Source organism: Sardina pilchardus, chromosome 23 (genome assembly GCF_963854185.1).
Source record: "Sardina pilchardus chromosome 23, fSarPil1.1, whole genome shotgun sequence".
Taxonomy (NCBI): domain Eukaryota; kingdom Metazoa; phylum Chordata; class Actinopteri; order Clupeiformes; family Clupeidae; genus Sardina; species Sardina pilchardus.
The window spans coordinates 17,288,444-17,304,965 of record NC_085016.1 but is presented as its reverse complement, the minus strand read 5'-3'; the positions used below and the strand labels follow the sequence as shown (position 1 = coordinate 17,304,965).

Sequence of the window (16,522 nt, the reverse complement as noted above, 5' to 3'; positions counted from 1 at the left end):
GCTGGCCTGTCCCTGCCTGGACAGCTCTTTCCTCTGCGGATGATGGACGTTGTTTGGACAACTCGGGCTAAAATGTGAACCATAACAATAATAAGCGTGGGAGCAGCAGGGTGGATGGGACGCCCCACTGTGCCCCCCCACGACCCCCCACCGCTGCCTGCCCGCTGCAATGTGGACAGACACAAGATGAGAGGTGCGCGGGGGGGGGGGGGGGGGGGGGGGTGGCTAACACTTAACGCGACACAACTGCCAGTTTATGGCTCTCATTGAAAGGATTAGTGCCTCATATAATGGATATTAATGGGGAAGCTTCTGGAATACTTCAGTCCTCTAGCAGAATAAATAAATAGGTTTTTATAAACATATCTTATAAACAAATGAAAAGTGAAACGTTTACAGGCTGCAGTGGACTGCAGTGCAGTCTTCTCCGCAAGCCTTCTACTACTAATGCTGATGTGTTGATTTCTAAAACACAACTTTACGCTGAAGCCACATCATTTCAACGAGTAACAGGAACGAAGAATGAGAAGCACAGTGAACAGTGAGTGCATTTGAAGATGGAAGACTTCTCACTCTGCTCTCTTATTGGCCCTAGAACACATTACATTAGATTAGGCTCTCGTTCCCATTTCTCATACTCAGTCCTTTCCGCAACATTGAACGTGCACAGATCCAAAAAAACCACAACAGCCAAACACACAAGAGCAAAGTAAACTCAAGACTTGTCGCCGACAAACAAAGGGTGCGAGATGCACTTCCTGGTCCACGGCGAGCGCCTTTGAAGACCAAGCCCGGCGAAATCCCACACTCCCACAGGTACACGCGGCTGCGCTCGACAACGCTCCAAAGGCAACATCGCCCGGAGGGTCATCAAAACAGCCCCGTTTCCTTTGTGGCTAATCCGCGTGTCACAATGGGTTTTGCATGCAAGGTTGTGAGCAAGAAGAAAGGCCCGGGGTAATGTCTGGAGGCAGGGAGATGGAAACGTGAGACAGCCTTGTGTCCATCTGAGGGAGAGGGATCCGTGAGAAGGAGCTCCAGGGGGAGCCAGCAAGCAGCAGCAAGCAGCAGCGCTAAGTCTGGAACACATCCACATCCCTGGTCTGGTCCCAAAACCCCAGCGGATTGGGCCCAGAAGAGGGCCACGCCTGGGCCGCAGCTGAGCGAGCAGCTGCAGGGCTTCTGCCTGGGCCCTGCCGCATTGGACCTGGGAAATATATTTCATGGCTCAAGGAGAGGCTACAGGTCAAGCACGCGGGCCCTTTGCAGGGCTTCTCTCAACTCAAAGCAGAGCAGAGATTTGTTTGGCCGTGCGAAAGGCACAGGCCCTTTCTTCGCGAGCGGAAGCCTCCGGCCTGCGAGATTGATGCCGCGTGCCAGAGGAGAGCCTGACTAGTGGAACGAAACAACCCAGGGGGGTAGACAGCGAGAAAGAGAAAGAGAGAGAGAAAGAGAAAGAAAAGGAGAGACAGAGAGAGGGCAAAGTCGACATACCGATACCGGGAGCCGCACAAGGCAACTGACACGCTATTATCTGGGTGCGTTCCAGCTTTCCAGGCGGGAGGGAAAACAAATAAACAAGCGTCGGCCCGTACCCACCAGGACAGCCGGGTTTCCAGTCAGTGAAGCTACTGAACGGTGACCGGAGCTTCAGTACGCTTCAGGTCCCAACACATTCAGGGTGTGTTTATCGCCGGACCAGGCCCCGGCACGTTCAGCGCGCATTCAAGAGGAACGATTTTTTGGTACAGTAACTCCCGACCAATCACGTCTCAGCGAACATCCCACATAAATCTCATACACCCTACTGTTTAAATACCAAAGACGCCCTTGATTCCTACTTGTGAGAAAGCCCCGAGGTTAATCCGGACAAAGCTGTGATTTTTAAAAAATCGTTATTGCCATATTAAGGCATCTGTGGGAGAGAGCAGCCCGTACAAAAATGATGAGTGTCTTCCCCCTTTTCTTTCCATTAGTGTGGAAAGCGGTGGCCGCCTGTCAGTGACCGGGACACATAATGGGCTTCCTGACAGGAAGGGGGAGCTTATCTGGAGCCGGCTGCCGCGGAGGAGACCGCATGTGTGGCCGTCACAGCTCCAACAACAGGGCTCCACGTGTGTGTGTGTGTGTGTATGTGTGTGTGTGTGTGTGTGTGTGTGTGTGTGTGCGTGTGCGTGTGCGCGTGCACGTGTGTGTGTCCAATGTGCAAACACTCTGTCCAATTCCACCCCCACCCCCACCCCCATCACTCTCTCTCTTACTCATTCACTCACTCACTGACACCCACAGAGAGAGACACACACACACACACACACACACACACACACACACACACACATACACACGCTCGTCAGTGGACACCTAAGCTCCTCACCCATGGGCATGATGCTGCTGGTGGGGCACGGCACATGCCTTCCCTGCACCCATAAATACACCGGCCAGATTATCTACCATAAGAGCTGCACTCAGGCTTTATCGCTGGGGATGGAGAGGGCACATCAGCCTCGGACACAACGGGGGGGACGCTGTGGATGGTGGGGGCCCGGGGGGGGTTGCTCAGTGGGACACTCAACAAACGTGCATGGGGTTTAGGGACAGTCCGATCTGGACTTCTCCCCTTACACAGACGTTTGGATTGGGTGTTGTTTGCTGCTTTACATCAGCGACAAGAGGATAACATTGCGAAGGCCTTTAATGTCACTGCGCCCCTGTCTACACACAACACTAAGTCTGGTGATGCCAAGTAGAGAATGGGAGAATTACAGTATACTGTCTATGGACTCCTGCACTCCTCTCTCTCTCAGTCATTGCCTTGCACCTGCTTTTGTTTGACGCATTACGTATACCTGAAAAGCATCTGTGTGATACTTTCCAGAGTCGTGGCTTACTTCCATATGTCAATCTGTAATCCAACCTCCTCCCCAACGACCATCACTCCATCACTCTCTCTCTCTCTCTCCTCTCTCTCTCTCTCTCTCTCTCTCTCTCTCTCTCTCTCTCTCTCTCACTCCATCACTCCATCTCTCTCTCTCTCTCTCTCTCTCTCTCTCTCTCTCTCTCTCACTCCATCACTCCATCTCTCTCTCTCTCTCTCTCTCTCTCTCTCTCTCTCTCTCTCTCTCTCTAGATCATAGTGCTCAAAAAGGCCAATTCCGCTGGCTATTTGCTCGGTATTCTGGTTGTTTGTGGAAGTAAAGAGGAAAAGGAGGAGAGACAGTGACAGAGTGAGAAAGAGATAGAGAGAGAGAGAGAGGCCGGCCAGCTCTCCCACATAAACCAGCACACACACACACACACACACACACACACACACACACACACACACACACACACACACACACACACACACACACACACACACACACACACACACACACACACACACACACACACACACACACACACACACACACACACACACACACACACACACAGACACACACGCACGGCATGTCGTAAGGGCAGCGGCCAGGTCGTCCATCACCATCGGAGCTGTTCTTCATGCGAGGGGAGCGTGCCAGAGGACACTCATGGAGGCCTCGGCCAGCCAGCTCTGACGGCCAAATCCCCGCGCCGATTTATGGGAACGGGGATCCCAGGCGGATTTTTACGGAACCTCCGCTGCTCCGCAGGATTAGAGGGATCAAGGACATTTTGGAAAAGGCTGAGAAGCTACACACAAGGGCATACACACACAAATACACACACACACACACACATATATACACACACACAGGACACAATCCTGATAAACTCACAATACTCACGAAGGCAGGCATATCTATCAATGACAGAGGTCTAAAGAATGCCCAAAATGAAGTGTTTGTGCTTCTGTGACACACACACACAGCTCAGCCTACTAAACACACACACACATTCAACATTCATTTCAACATTTACACACACACACACACACACACACGCATACACACACACACACACACACACTTACGCACATAGAAATACGTCACCCTAATCCTACACAGACTCTCGGTTTTTACACTCTTATCACATGGTGACTCACTGCAGCACAACACACACCTGACCGGCCGTGACCTCTGTGTGAATAGCAACACAACACAACACACTCTCTCCCGGTGCACTTCCCCTCGCGAAAGTGCTCTTGGCAGGAGTCGAAAACAGACAATGGATCGAGCTCTACAAGAGAACCCAGGGAGAACCAAGAGCAATGACTGAGGCAACGGCAAAGCCAAAGTGGAGACTAATCACAAGCCAAGCATGGCCAGCACCACAGGGAAGTCATGACAACCTTCACTACTCATTAGTAGAACTAGTAATCATAGGGGAAAGACTAGTCGATTTGGACAGTATATATGACAGGCCTCGGCAAGCAGACAGAGGAAGCAAATATAAAAAGAGAGAAAGAGGGGAAGAGAGAGGGGGAGAAAGAGTGAGAGAAAGAGAGGGAAATAGAAAGAGGGGGAGAGAAAACGAGAGGGAGAGAGTTAGGGGGAGCGAGAGAGAAAGAGAGAGGGGAAGAGAGAGGGGGAGAGAAAGAGGGAGAAATAGAAAGAGAGGGAGAGAAAACGAGAGGGAGAGAGTTGGGGGGAGCGAGAGCGAGAGAGAGAGGGGAAGAGAGAGGGGGAGAGAAAGAGGGAGAAATAGAAAGAGAGGGAGAGAGTTGGGGGGAGTGAGAGAGAGAGAGAGAGAGAGAAAGACAGGGAGGGAAGAGAGAGATTTAGCAGAAGGCTGTGAACTGGCAGGGAGGAGGAGCGACGGGGAGAGGTGTGGAGGAAAGGGAATCAGTGGCTACAACTCAATCATCACCCAACAGCCTGGCAGCGCTGACAGCGTGGCTGCCATACCAGGGGCTGAGAGGGGGATGACCAGCCATGGACGAGAGAGAGCGAGAGAGAGAGAGAGAGAGAGTGAGGGAGAGGGCAGCCAGTGTGTGTGTGTCCGGGTGTGTGTGTGTGTGTGTGTGTGTGTGTGTGTACGTGGGTGTTTGTGGAAAGTGTGCGTATGTTGAAATATATGTTGGTGGTGTGCCTGGTGTTGTGCCCAGATATTGTGTGTGTGTGTGTGTGTGTGTGTGTGTGTGTGTGTGTGTGTGTGTGTGTGTGCGCACAGCAGCTGATGTGGGGATGGGTACATTCTCAAGAGGACATGAGTATGGGCACCGGCAGTATATGTGCGTGTGTGTGTACAGTATGTGTGTGTGTGTGTGTGTGTGTGTGTGTGTGCACATGTACTGTATGAGTGAACATGTTCCATCTCATAGGGCACACACCCATGGCACGGCAACCACTCTGGAGACAGTAAATAACACGTCTGTGTGCATGAGTGTTGGAGGATTCCAGAGTGTGTGTGTGTGTGTGTGTGTGCGTGTGAAGATAAAGAATCATTCTACAGAAAATGCATTTGGCAATGCTGAGCGAGAAAGTGTGTGTGTGTGTGTGTGTGTGTGTGTGTGTGTGTGTCTGTTTAAAATCACTCACTTTTGAGATGGTGAGGGGCATGCAGAAGTCCTTCCCACCCTGCAGTCGGAATCCCCAGGGGGAGGGACCAATGAGGGAGACGCTGTAGCTGCTGCTCATGATTGGTTGAATCGCTGCGGATGGATGGGACCAACGGGCTTCAAAGATCCAAATCAATTAGAAGTCGTCCTGGCAACACAAAAAAAACAGAGGGTCATTATTACATCACACTTGTCACCATGGCAGCGGAAGGGAAAGCAACAACGTTAACGTTATTTTCCTTAGGGACACTGTCATCTAAATCAGCTTTATGTCCGCTAAAAAATTCCACCAAAACATTCAGTGAGGACCCATAAGTCTTGTCTAAATGACGCTTGTGACTTTGGAGCAATCGTCCATTTAAACATCTGTACGCGGAAGAGAAACGCAACGGCTGGACGGCGGGCTGCCCTCTTTGACGCGGCTGCAGCTGTCGCGGAGAAGAATGCGTGCTGACAGTGTGGTGCTGCACTGAGCCAAGGTGTTGAGGGAAACGCCAGCCAGACGAACGCACGCAAGGCCACCGGGGTGTATATCACTAAGACATATACGGGAGGGGTGAGGGGAAGGTATCAAAACATCTTTTGTTAAACCCAGACAAGATCAAATATCCTATGAGTGCAAAAGGCTTAAGAATCAGAAAAGACGTTAACAGGTGGGATTTACCTGAAGAGTTAGGACTATCCGTCGTTGAGGAGAGAGGTGCGAGAGACGTGGTAGAGATTGAGAAGCGAAAGAGAGATGTGGTGTGTGTGTGTGATGTGTGTGATGTGTCTGAATGGGAGAGGCCTTGGGTCAGTAAGCCCACAGTGCTGGCCTATGGTAAACCTATTTTTAAAGCGTGGGCCCTGGGGAATGGGAATGCGAGCAGGGATGTATTTGAGAAGCCTGAATGGGGGCGGCTGCGGAGGTAAGAGCTGCACCCCAACACCACCACCTCCGTCACCCCCACCCCTCCCAAGGGATCTGGCCGAGTCCAAACATAAACATTCCAGAGTGCGGGATTAGAAGTGTTCCGTGCACAGCGGAATGTTCTACACTGGCAACTATGATTGTTTTAGAACCCCAGGCATGACATCACTTAACCACCCTCTTTTCAGATAGACTCAGTTTATAGCATATTCAGTGGCTCAGCTCTGCGGTAGGACTTCTGATATGGTGATACTAAACTACAGATGTCCACCTACTGATTTCTTGCTGTAGGAAAGTATTACCATGACTTGGCCTTGTTCAAGAATGAATGATGAATGAGTAATGAATAATCATTAGACCTCCAAATTATTAATAAAAAGGCATATTAGGTCCTCAAGATTAAACTTAGAATATGAAATGACTAATGACTGAACTAAGGCTAGAAAATGCAATGATAATAACAACGATAAGAAAGATAAGGTTCAAACACATAATGACTTAAATAGCAGTAATGACAGTTATGTAGGGGGGCTTGAATAGCACATGCACCCTATGACCCATGTCCTTTAAATATGTTTTAAATGTTTCCAGAGTGCTGATCTGCTGTGCTTACACGTAAAAACATACCAGAAATCACATCTATACTAAGCTAATTTGCCCCATTATTTAAACACCAAGGGAACCCTCTCCCAAGAGGCTTGCCCCAAGGCCTGAGGCAAACCCTCCGCTAGTAAAATGCACTGCACCAACCCAATTTTTCTCACCAAATGTCAGGTTCAGAGTTCAGCTGAATAAGTCACTGATTTATGAGTCGTTGCAGAAAAGAATGGGCCCTAGTCTGTTAACTGGTGGCCCAACAGTCCACACGTAGCATAGAGAGACCACAGAAGGAGTGGCCGTTACACTAGACACTCTCACTTAGGGTAACCCATTTTAGTTTAGTTTAGTTAGGTCAGAGAAAGTTACTTTCAAAGAGACAAAGCACCACAGTCTGTGATGACACCTGCTACAGCCGAGAGAACTTTCAGTCAAATTCTAGATCATCAAACCCGTCCTTATCTATTCCACAAGATCAGTTACCACAACAAATATTTCAGAGCCAGCAAAATCCTATAAACAGCTGTTGTAATGGTTACAAGACAGATCTGCACAAATATCTAATCTGTTTATAAATATTTGTGCAAGACTGTGTCTGTTACGATTCGCAATAGTAATGATAAACCATTTGTGGCCTAATGTTTCATTTATTTAATTTCATTCATTTCGAAACCAAAACATTGGGTTCATGATAAATCATAAACAGCAGCTGATAACATCCAGTGAAATCAGCGAAACAGAAAATGGCCTGGGCTGGGAGTGCGGGTTTTTATGGGCGGCTTCAACACGTGCACTCATCTGTCTGTCAAGGCTATGGTGATGGATGGGTTATCTGACCTCACTGTCGGGTAGGCCATTGCCCACGCTCTCTGCTTCGTAAAGAGTAATGAGTGGGTTGGGTTGAACGCACCAACCATGATATTATGCCATGAAGAGCACTCCAAGGACCACTCTTAAGGAAAGTGTCCACTTTCAAACAGGTTTCTACGGTCGTGGAGACATGTGGGTAGGCTACTTTTGTAGTCAAGGTAAGATGTCTGTTTCAGGCTGAAATAATCAAACTTTCGTGAAATTCAATTAAAATATGGTATTTTCGCACTTGTCTTCAATGGTCCAGGTGCAGCAAATTGCACTCATTAGAAATACACATGCTATTATGATCTATTTCATATGTTTATTGGTATATTCAATCATATATTTTAAGGAGCACAGACACACAGTAAATTCCTTTCTCTCTTGGAGTTTGTTAACATGACGATACAGCCAAAAACCCATTGGGTGGCTGGGCTGTTTTCTTTACTTCAGGGTGCTTCTGTCAACATGAACCACACTATCTCTCGCAGACAAAGAAAAACAAAATGGATATTTATTTTTAAACACTCTAGCACTCTAGCTGAAATGACCTTCACAGCCTTTTGCTTATGACATCCACCAAGTTGGCTACACTGTATTTGTCGCTAGCATCCTGTTGCAGCAGGGCCTCCAGAAAGCAGCGCAGAGTTGGTCTCACAAGCTGCCTTTCATTCAAAGTAAAACGTCTGCTTTCTAACTTCTAAGGGCCTCTGCTTCAAAAACACGCTTGAAAACAATGGCTTCAGGTGGCCGCCTGTCACCATGCGCGTAATGGTCTCAGGCTATGTGAAAACTGGCAAGTCTTCAGACTGCCCTGTCAACAGCGTCAGCCTCCTTGTGTGCAGGTTCACACTGACACCAAAGAGCTGGACCGAGCAGCAGAGCCGAACGGGAGATGCCAGAGGCACACCCATGGAAAGACTGGAATCCCTCAGAAAAGTCTAGCACTCAGTCAGTCAGTCAGTCAGTACCATCCATGCCAGACAAGAACGAATGCCATGTTTCTCGCAAAAAAAACACAAAAAAAAGCGTGTGTGAGGCTGAATGCATTTGGCAGTGCCTGACTTTAACCGTCTGCGTTGGATTTATGACCAAAGCCAAAAATGAAAACACAAATAGCAATGTGAAGTATGTCATGTCGGGACTACAACTGGTTGGGGGCAAGGGGGGGGGGGGGTATGTTTCTATATCCTATTTTCACAGAAAAATGGTACTAATTATAGAGCCTGTAAATGTGTGCGGGTGATGACAGAAGTGAACTACCAGGAGTCTGGGCTGCAATTTCACATCCTCGTATGAATGACTGTTGGAAAAACGGACAGTTAGACCGTACGCAGCAGGAGGACTGGAGCGTCGATTTGGGAATCTTGACGAGTTTTCAACATCAAAGCCGCAGTGGCCCGTGCTCTGACACGACTGGACTACTGACGCTGTGTCACATATTTCACCAGGCTCGTGTCGGATTGACGTCTTACGTTGTAAGTGTAGGCCTACACACAGTCTTTGTATAGAAGAGAAGAACATTCATGCTGATTCACCGGCTTAGTTCGCAACCAAAAAGTAAGCTGCCATCATTAGTCACGCAGGCTTCTGGTTTTTTTTTTTTTTTTTTTATCATTTTGAAACCAAAACTTGTAACACATCAACTGCAGCAAGGCGCATGAGAATAACGGATTGTTCTGCAGTTAAAGGCATGTACCACTGCACTGAGTGAAGCAACCCTGAAGGCACCCTGACATCCAAACCACAGCCCAGCCCTGGTGTACTAACTTCAGTGAGAACACCTGTCTGATGGGGCAGGGACGGTACCACAGGGCGAGGCGTGGAGCCAACACCTGGCCAACACGTGGCCTTGACACCCCCGCCCCCACCCCCCTGCTCCAATACTCTACACACACACACACACACACACACACACACACACACACACACACACACGCACACACGCACACACGCACACGCACACACACACATACACGCGCACACACAGCTGCTAACAAATCTTACAGACACACATAATCACACACATGCAGATCCTTCCAGTGGTACATTTTTGGCCAGGTAAACAAACAACTGATGATTACATGTGATGTGCCGAGGCTCACTCATATATGTGAAGTCCCCCCATATGCCTCATATGCCTCTCCTGCCAGTTACCACATACAATGACAAAATGTGTAACTGCACTTCAACCAAGTTTTTCTTTGTTTCTTGTCAATTCCATAGATAAAAATTCAGCCTATGTGCCACTTTAAACATGTTTAAACACTTTTAAACAAGTGCCCATGCAATTTGACATAGCCTTAGTTACAGTAGGTCTATGCTACACATCAAAAAGATCTGTCACTTCTGCTCTGTCACCATGAATACACTTTGAAAAAAGTTGAATAGCTAGTCAATAGGTCTGCAATAATGAACTACTGTATACTATAAATAAACTAAATCATACACATACATAATATGATACATCCCATGACGCAAAGACAGACAATGTCCAACACCAAACCCCACAACGTTAGGTTACCTCATGTCTCTGCTTGCCTTGACACACCCGCCCCACCGACACTCGAGTCATCTCTTAAATGTATCTTGCTTAGTAGGCTAAGCATTTACTGCCTAATTACATATTTACAAATAACTAGCGACGCTGATAAAGGTATCCTCATACTAGCGACAAATTAATGTAACGGAATGGTTGAGTGAGCGAAGGAAAACGTTGAGAGCCTATTAAGACATAAGTGATATTGTTTTTACGTTATAACTAGGCTATTTGGTTATTATAATTTTGGCAGCAAGACAACGGTGTGAGTCGTTACAATGTAGGTAACACAATGAGAGACATTTATTGGCTATTTGATTGAGGTTAATGAACAGGTAATCACATGGATGGATACACTTCACTTTAGTTTACAGTTCTTCCAGAAGTTATACATAGTTTATACAAATATTACCATAGTAGCCTACGCTTGTCTGTCATACAATGTAACTTTTGGAATAAGTCATTTACGTTACATTTTCTGATAGCTGTCATTTTACCTACCTTAGAAAAAGAGTCGCTGAAGCCGTGTAAACGAGGAAGCTTGTGACCCAACGCTTAGCTGAGAACTGAGGAACGACAATTCGTACTTCCGCCTCAAACTCGTCTTTTCTCGCTGGCCGCGGGGAGGAGGGACACTTTCATTCGCGTCACTGGGGTTGATGGGCAGACAGGGAATAAGCCCAGCCAAGTTCACAGGAAAACTTTCTCAAAGTTTATATGTGTAGTGAAATATTGTTGTCATAAGTAAATGGCCTTAACCTCCCCGTGTTCTCATATAGGCTACGTTTCATTTTCACTATGCGTATGGATTGACATTTTTTTTCTTTTAATTGCGTGAGGTGATCTAGTAACTTGATGTTGGTGAAATGTATAGGCTATGGCGTGTCACTGTCAAGTGATTCTTGGTAAAATAAATAAAAGGAGGATAATCTAATCGCACAGATAACACAAACTCCATAGGATTGTCTGAGTCTCGCAGGTGCAAAGGCCAGGAAACGCAGACGTGGGAATTTAAGCGTCACTGTATGAAATCTGGAAGGGAAAAAAAATGACACTGCACGGTACGGGAAAGCTGATTGGACGCTGAATTGGATTTAGTGCAATTATTAGTTACACTGAAATCGTTTTGGGTGGTCTGTATCAAATCAGATTGACAGATCAGATTAGAGGGAAACTGTAATCAGACTGTGATATAGCACTTCCTAGTGGCCAAATTTGGAAGCAAAATATCGAATCATGCTTTATGTTTTCAAGCTGAAGATACTGTATTACCTAATATGTTCAATACTGTGCGTAATGGTAACATCATCTGCATTCAGGAGCAGCCAGGAAGCAATTGGCAAAATTCTGATGACGTGTTGAGAGACTGCCTAAGGACTTCGAGTTCTTCTTACCTGTTGATACTGGCTGTGATAAAATCATAAAACTATGCAGGAGGTGTGTCTGTCTGGGGTGTCTGCCCGCTGTGATAATAATAAGCTGACACACACACACAGACACACAGACACACAGACACACACACACACACAGACACACACACACACACACACACACACACACACACACACACACACACACACACACACACACACACACACACACACACACACACACACACACACACACACACACACACACACACACACACACACACACACACAGTGTGGAGACTTCCCTTCCTACTAGCCACACCCCACCCTACCTCAGTTTCTTTTAAATGCCCGATCTCATAGTAAACTACACAGCACTACTTATTATAGTGGGTACATTCTGCCTGGTTAAAGATGAAAGCAGCTGATTATAATGTACTTTAACACGGCACACATAGCACAGTATAGGTCCACCAAGTAAAACAGAACACTGTCTATGGTCCTGTACTGCTCTCTAGTGGCAATAAAACGGAACAACAATGGCACAGTAGGCTACAAGAACCCAGGGCCATCTTTCCTACAAGGCAAAAGGATGTAAGGGTATTTTTTTCTCAGGAACTGATCAGGGTATTGGATTAGTTTATGGCACCTGCATCACTATGGGTTGTTATGGGTTAATCCATTCAATTCTGCTGATTTTCAAAACTCCAAAGAATCCCCAAATCTTGCTTTTTTCAAATTAAAGGCAGTATGCTCTAACTTGAACAGCGGGCAAACTCTTAAGTCTGACATCATACAGACTTTGACTATAAATAAAAAACGAGACCTCATATAACCTACACAACAGAATGATTTCAGAATTGCAGAATTGCAGAATTGTCTGTTTTTCTAATGTTTCTGGTTAAAGGTAAACAGGTGAATAATTTACCAAGTAAGCTTAAGGTTAGAGGAAAAGGGACGCCGGTGCAACTCAGATGTCTTCTTTAGTATTTATTTGGATGGTGCAAAACATTGACTAACGTTTCGATGTACAAACATCTTCATCAGAGTCCTTGGAGAGAATGGGGATGAGGCCCTAATAAGGATCACTACCAGGTGTGATTGGCCAACCAAGGCCAAAAGCAAATAAAAACCAGACTTCTGTGCCATGGTCAATGTAGGTGTATATCTGGGTGCTTTGCCCCTTCTTTTATCCAGGCCGAGATGATCTAAGGGAACCGACACAGGACCTTCAAAGAGGCAAATGATGCAGAGCTAAGTGCTCTGAGTTAGATGCTGCTGGTTGACGCCCATGCACGCGGAAATGCGAACAGCTTTAAGGTCACGGGTCGTATCCAAGATTAGCCAGGTTGAGTTCCAGGTCGTTGGTCAATGAAGGCCTGGTGTAAGACCTCTATAAAACACCCAACAGCTTCGCTGTTTATCAGGTCGGAGAGAGAGAGAGATTCCGTGGTCTTTTACCAGAACATAGGCTTACTAGGAAATGTGTGAAGAATCAGAGAAGCTTGATAAATATAAACACAGTCTGACATTTAATCAATGACACCCATGCTTGATCTTAGTTTATTGAAGTTTCAGGGTAGAGAAAAATCTGTGGTGCTTTGCGGTTGACTTAACAAAGTCAGTAATCTTTCAACGGACATCTGACTGCACAAGAGTGAGATAGCAGCTCAAAAACTCTTATGGTTTTCTATTACTCTAGCAGGGGTGAGTGTTCTTGTGTCTCTCACCTGAAAAGGCACACCTTATTAGGAAGTTGATTCTTTTTCTAAGAGTATCTCTTAAGAGTTTCTCCAAGAGAGACACTCCTGTATATTTCACAGTTTGGATTTGTTTATGGTTATTGTTGATGTATTTATTGATATGATTGTTAGTTGTATTGGACAAAGCTACATGCCATAAACATAAATATTTCAATCTGCCTTCTGTATCATCATGCATTTGCCATATAAGTACGTTCATGAACACTTCCTCGTTCATGGAGGTTTATTCATGAATGATGACGCTGTCACTGTGTGTGCACACACACTTAACATTTTTGATAGTTGGGAGGAATATATCAGCCTGATGTGTGACTCACTCAAAGTGGGGTGATTCTCATAAATGGACAATCAGCCAAGCTAGTTACAACTCAAGATTAAGAGGAAATCTCAGCATCACTGAAAATGAGGACTTCTCAATGAACTTCCGAGAATAAATAAAGGTTGAATTAATAAAAAAAAAAATAGTCCAGACAGAGGGATGGTCATTCACTCCACTGGCCATTATCATGCTTTCAAAATTATGTTTCTTTCAACATATCACTTCACTGTCATGACTGATAAAAGGGGAGGGAATTGTTTCAGCAGATTTCACTGTTATTGTTGAAAACAAGGGGTTTATACTCACCATTGAAATTACAGTCAGCATCCTCAAAGCGGCCACCTGCTGTGTAATCATTGTGCTGGAAGAGTCATCTGACTGTACAGACGTTTCGCTTTGATATGGCTGCTGGGAGAACAGAGACAGTTACCACGCTGAAAAAGCTACATGAAGGTTCGGGCCGAGGATGGGCAGTTTCATCATCACCCCATAAGATTATAGAAGCTTAACTGCAATACTAATGCCCTGAGCAATACTTAGCCTAATTGCAGGAGGTAGGATTGGCCTTTACAGGAGTTTGAACTACAAACTTCCCTGTTGGTTTGACTCTTACCTCACATGGCATTTTGCAGTGGTGTTCCAAGTTTTGCTTCCTTTCCCCAGGGTGACTTTAAAGCTCGATATGGACCACCTCTCTCGGGACAATTATGTGGGTACATGGTCCCTATGGTCATTACTAAAACAATTATTGGATTGATTTGTTTGATTGATTCATTCAGCCCACATTTATATCAAACCTGTCTGTTGTTATAAAGCTACTTAATATCAGATTTTGCCTGATAATGTGAAAACAGTAGTCATCTGTGTCCAGCCGTTAGTGTGTATGACATGAATTATTCATCAGTAAGGCTATATCAGCATATTACATTCAGGATCTCAATTTCAAATCCAGACAGAACATTATCAGACACAGTTCTTTCTTACAGAGCACATAAACCCATGACAATTTACCCGATTTACTGTGACTTGCAATTGTCCCTAGTCTTCATCCAACCTTCTTATTATCTGAGCTGTAGTTTGACTTGATTAGTGAACAGATAAGAGCTATTTATTTTGTGACTACTGAGACAGGGCTTATTAGCAGGACGTCATATCCACTCAAATTCACACAAGATATCAGAGAAGACTGTCTGACTGGTACACACTCACTACTTTTCTACAGACACACACAGGGGGGAAACTTTCCTGATGGATACACACACACACACACACACACACACACACACACACACACACACACACACACACACACACACACATTCTCTCATTCCTCAAAGATATGCACAGGCACACAAAATGCAGCACATGTCAAAGAATAGGCTACAGATTTGATGAACCAAACTTCAACAAGGTGTTGTGTTACGTTATTACAGCATACTGTGTAACCAAAAAGGCCAATTCACACAGGTACATACATTCTGAAGCAGATAACAAGCTTTTATTCTGCATACAACAAATAACTCTGTGGTCATCTGAAAAACATAATTCTAGTATTGAAATACATATTACTTTGACAACACTGAAAGTGCAAAGTGACTACTGTTAAATCTTATTGTTATAGCAGATTTTGTATTTAAAAATTATAACTTTTTAAAAGGAAAATCAACCTTGATCTATCAGACCAATGAAGTATCCAAGCTATCCAATATATGCATCTAAGATACACAAACATATGTGTGCATATTGTTTTGATGTTGTTGTTATTAGATTAATAATATATAGTTATATGGTTTGCAGAAAATAACTGACCGCTCAAAAGTGGTCGGGTAACTCTCATCACTCACCTCTTCAAAGAGGTCTTCATTTGCATTGGAGAGCAAAATAAACATCATATGAAATATAGTAACTATTTCACCCAAACATTCAGTTTTCACATATGCTGGACACTATCTCTCCCAAGTACGAACACTTTTCCCATGCGCACACGCGCGCATACACACACACACACACACACACACACACACACACACACACACACACACACACACACACACACACACACACACACACACACACACACACACACACACACACACACACACACACACACACACACACATAAGGAATGGCCTTTCATTTCAGGGATAAGTCATACAAATACTGACATGTCTTTGACGTGGAAGCTTATAAACAGATAAAACTCAGTTTGGACTCAGGTGTGATACATGAAAACATCATCTAATCTTACAATCAACACCACTGAACTATCATTTTGGTACTGCAGTTGAAAAAAGTATTTAGAAAAGAATGGGCCATGGACATGTTGCCAGTAAACTACTGTAGGAATAGAACACAGTTAATGATGGCAGGATGACACATCGACTTCTTCAAGGGAAAAAAAAACATGTTTTGTGTATGTGCCAGAGAGAGTGGGAGAGAGAGAGAGAGATAGAGAGAGAGAGAGAGAGAAAGAGAGAGAGAGAGAGAGAGAGAGAGAGAGAGAGAGATGGTGTGCGTGTTTTAAGATTTCAGAAGACCTAGCCTTCCAGATGTACTGCTCTGGTGTAATCCTGTGTGGTCTTTTGACATGTTGATGATCCATAGAGAACACTGGGGTTCACAATGAGACATTCCCCCGGACTTGCCTCAGTCACTCGGATTGGCACCGGATTAGTTAATGTGAGGGGGTTTTG

At 45.4% G+C, this 16,522-nt stretch overlaps 1 protein-coding gene across 1 annotated transcript in view; it reads right to left on the bottom strand.

The window, feature by feature from the left end:
• Positions 1-10,993, bottom strand: part of pdlim5b (PDZ and LIM domain 5b) — a 73,848-nt gene extending 62,855 nt beyond the window's left edge. Inside the window, exons 1-2 of the mRNA XM_062527410.1 lie at positions 10,879-10,993; positions 5,460-5,627 (exon numbers count right to left, since the gene is read on the bottom strand). Of these exons, the coding sequence (XP_062383394.1) occupies positions 5,460-5,558 (99 nt within the window). The 5' untranslated portion in view covers positions 5,559-5,627; positions 10,879-10,993. The remainder of the gene's footprint in view (positions 1-5,459; positions 5,628-10,878) is intronic.
• Between the last annotated feature and the right edge of the window lie 5,529 nt (positions 10,994-16,522).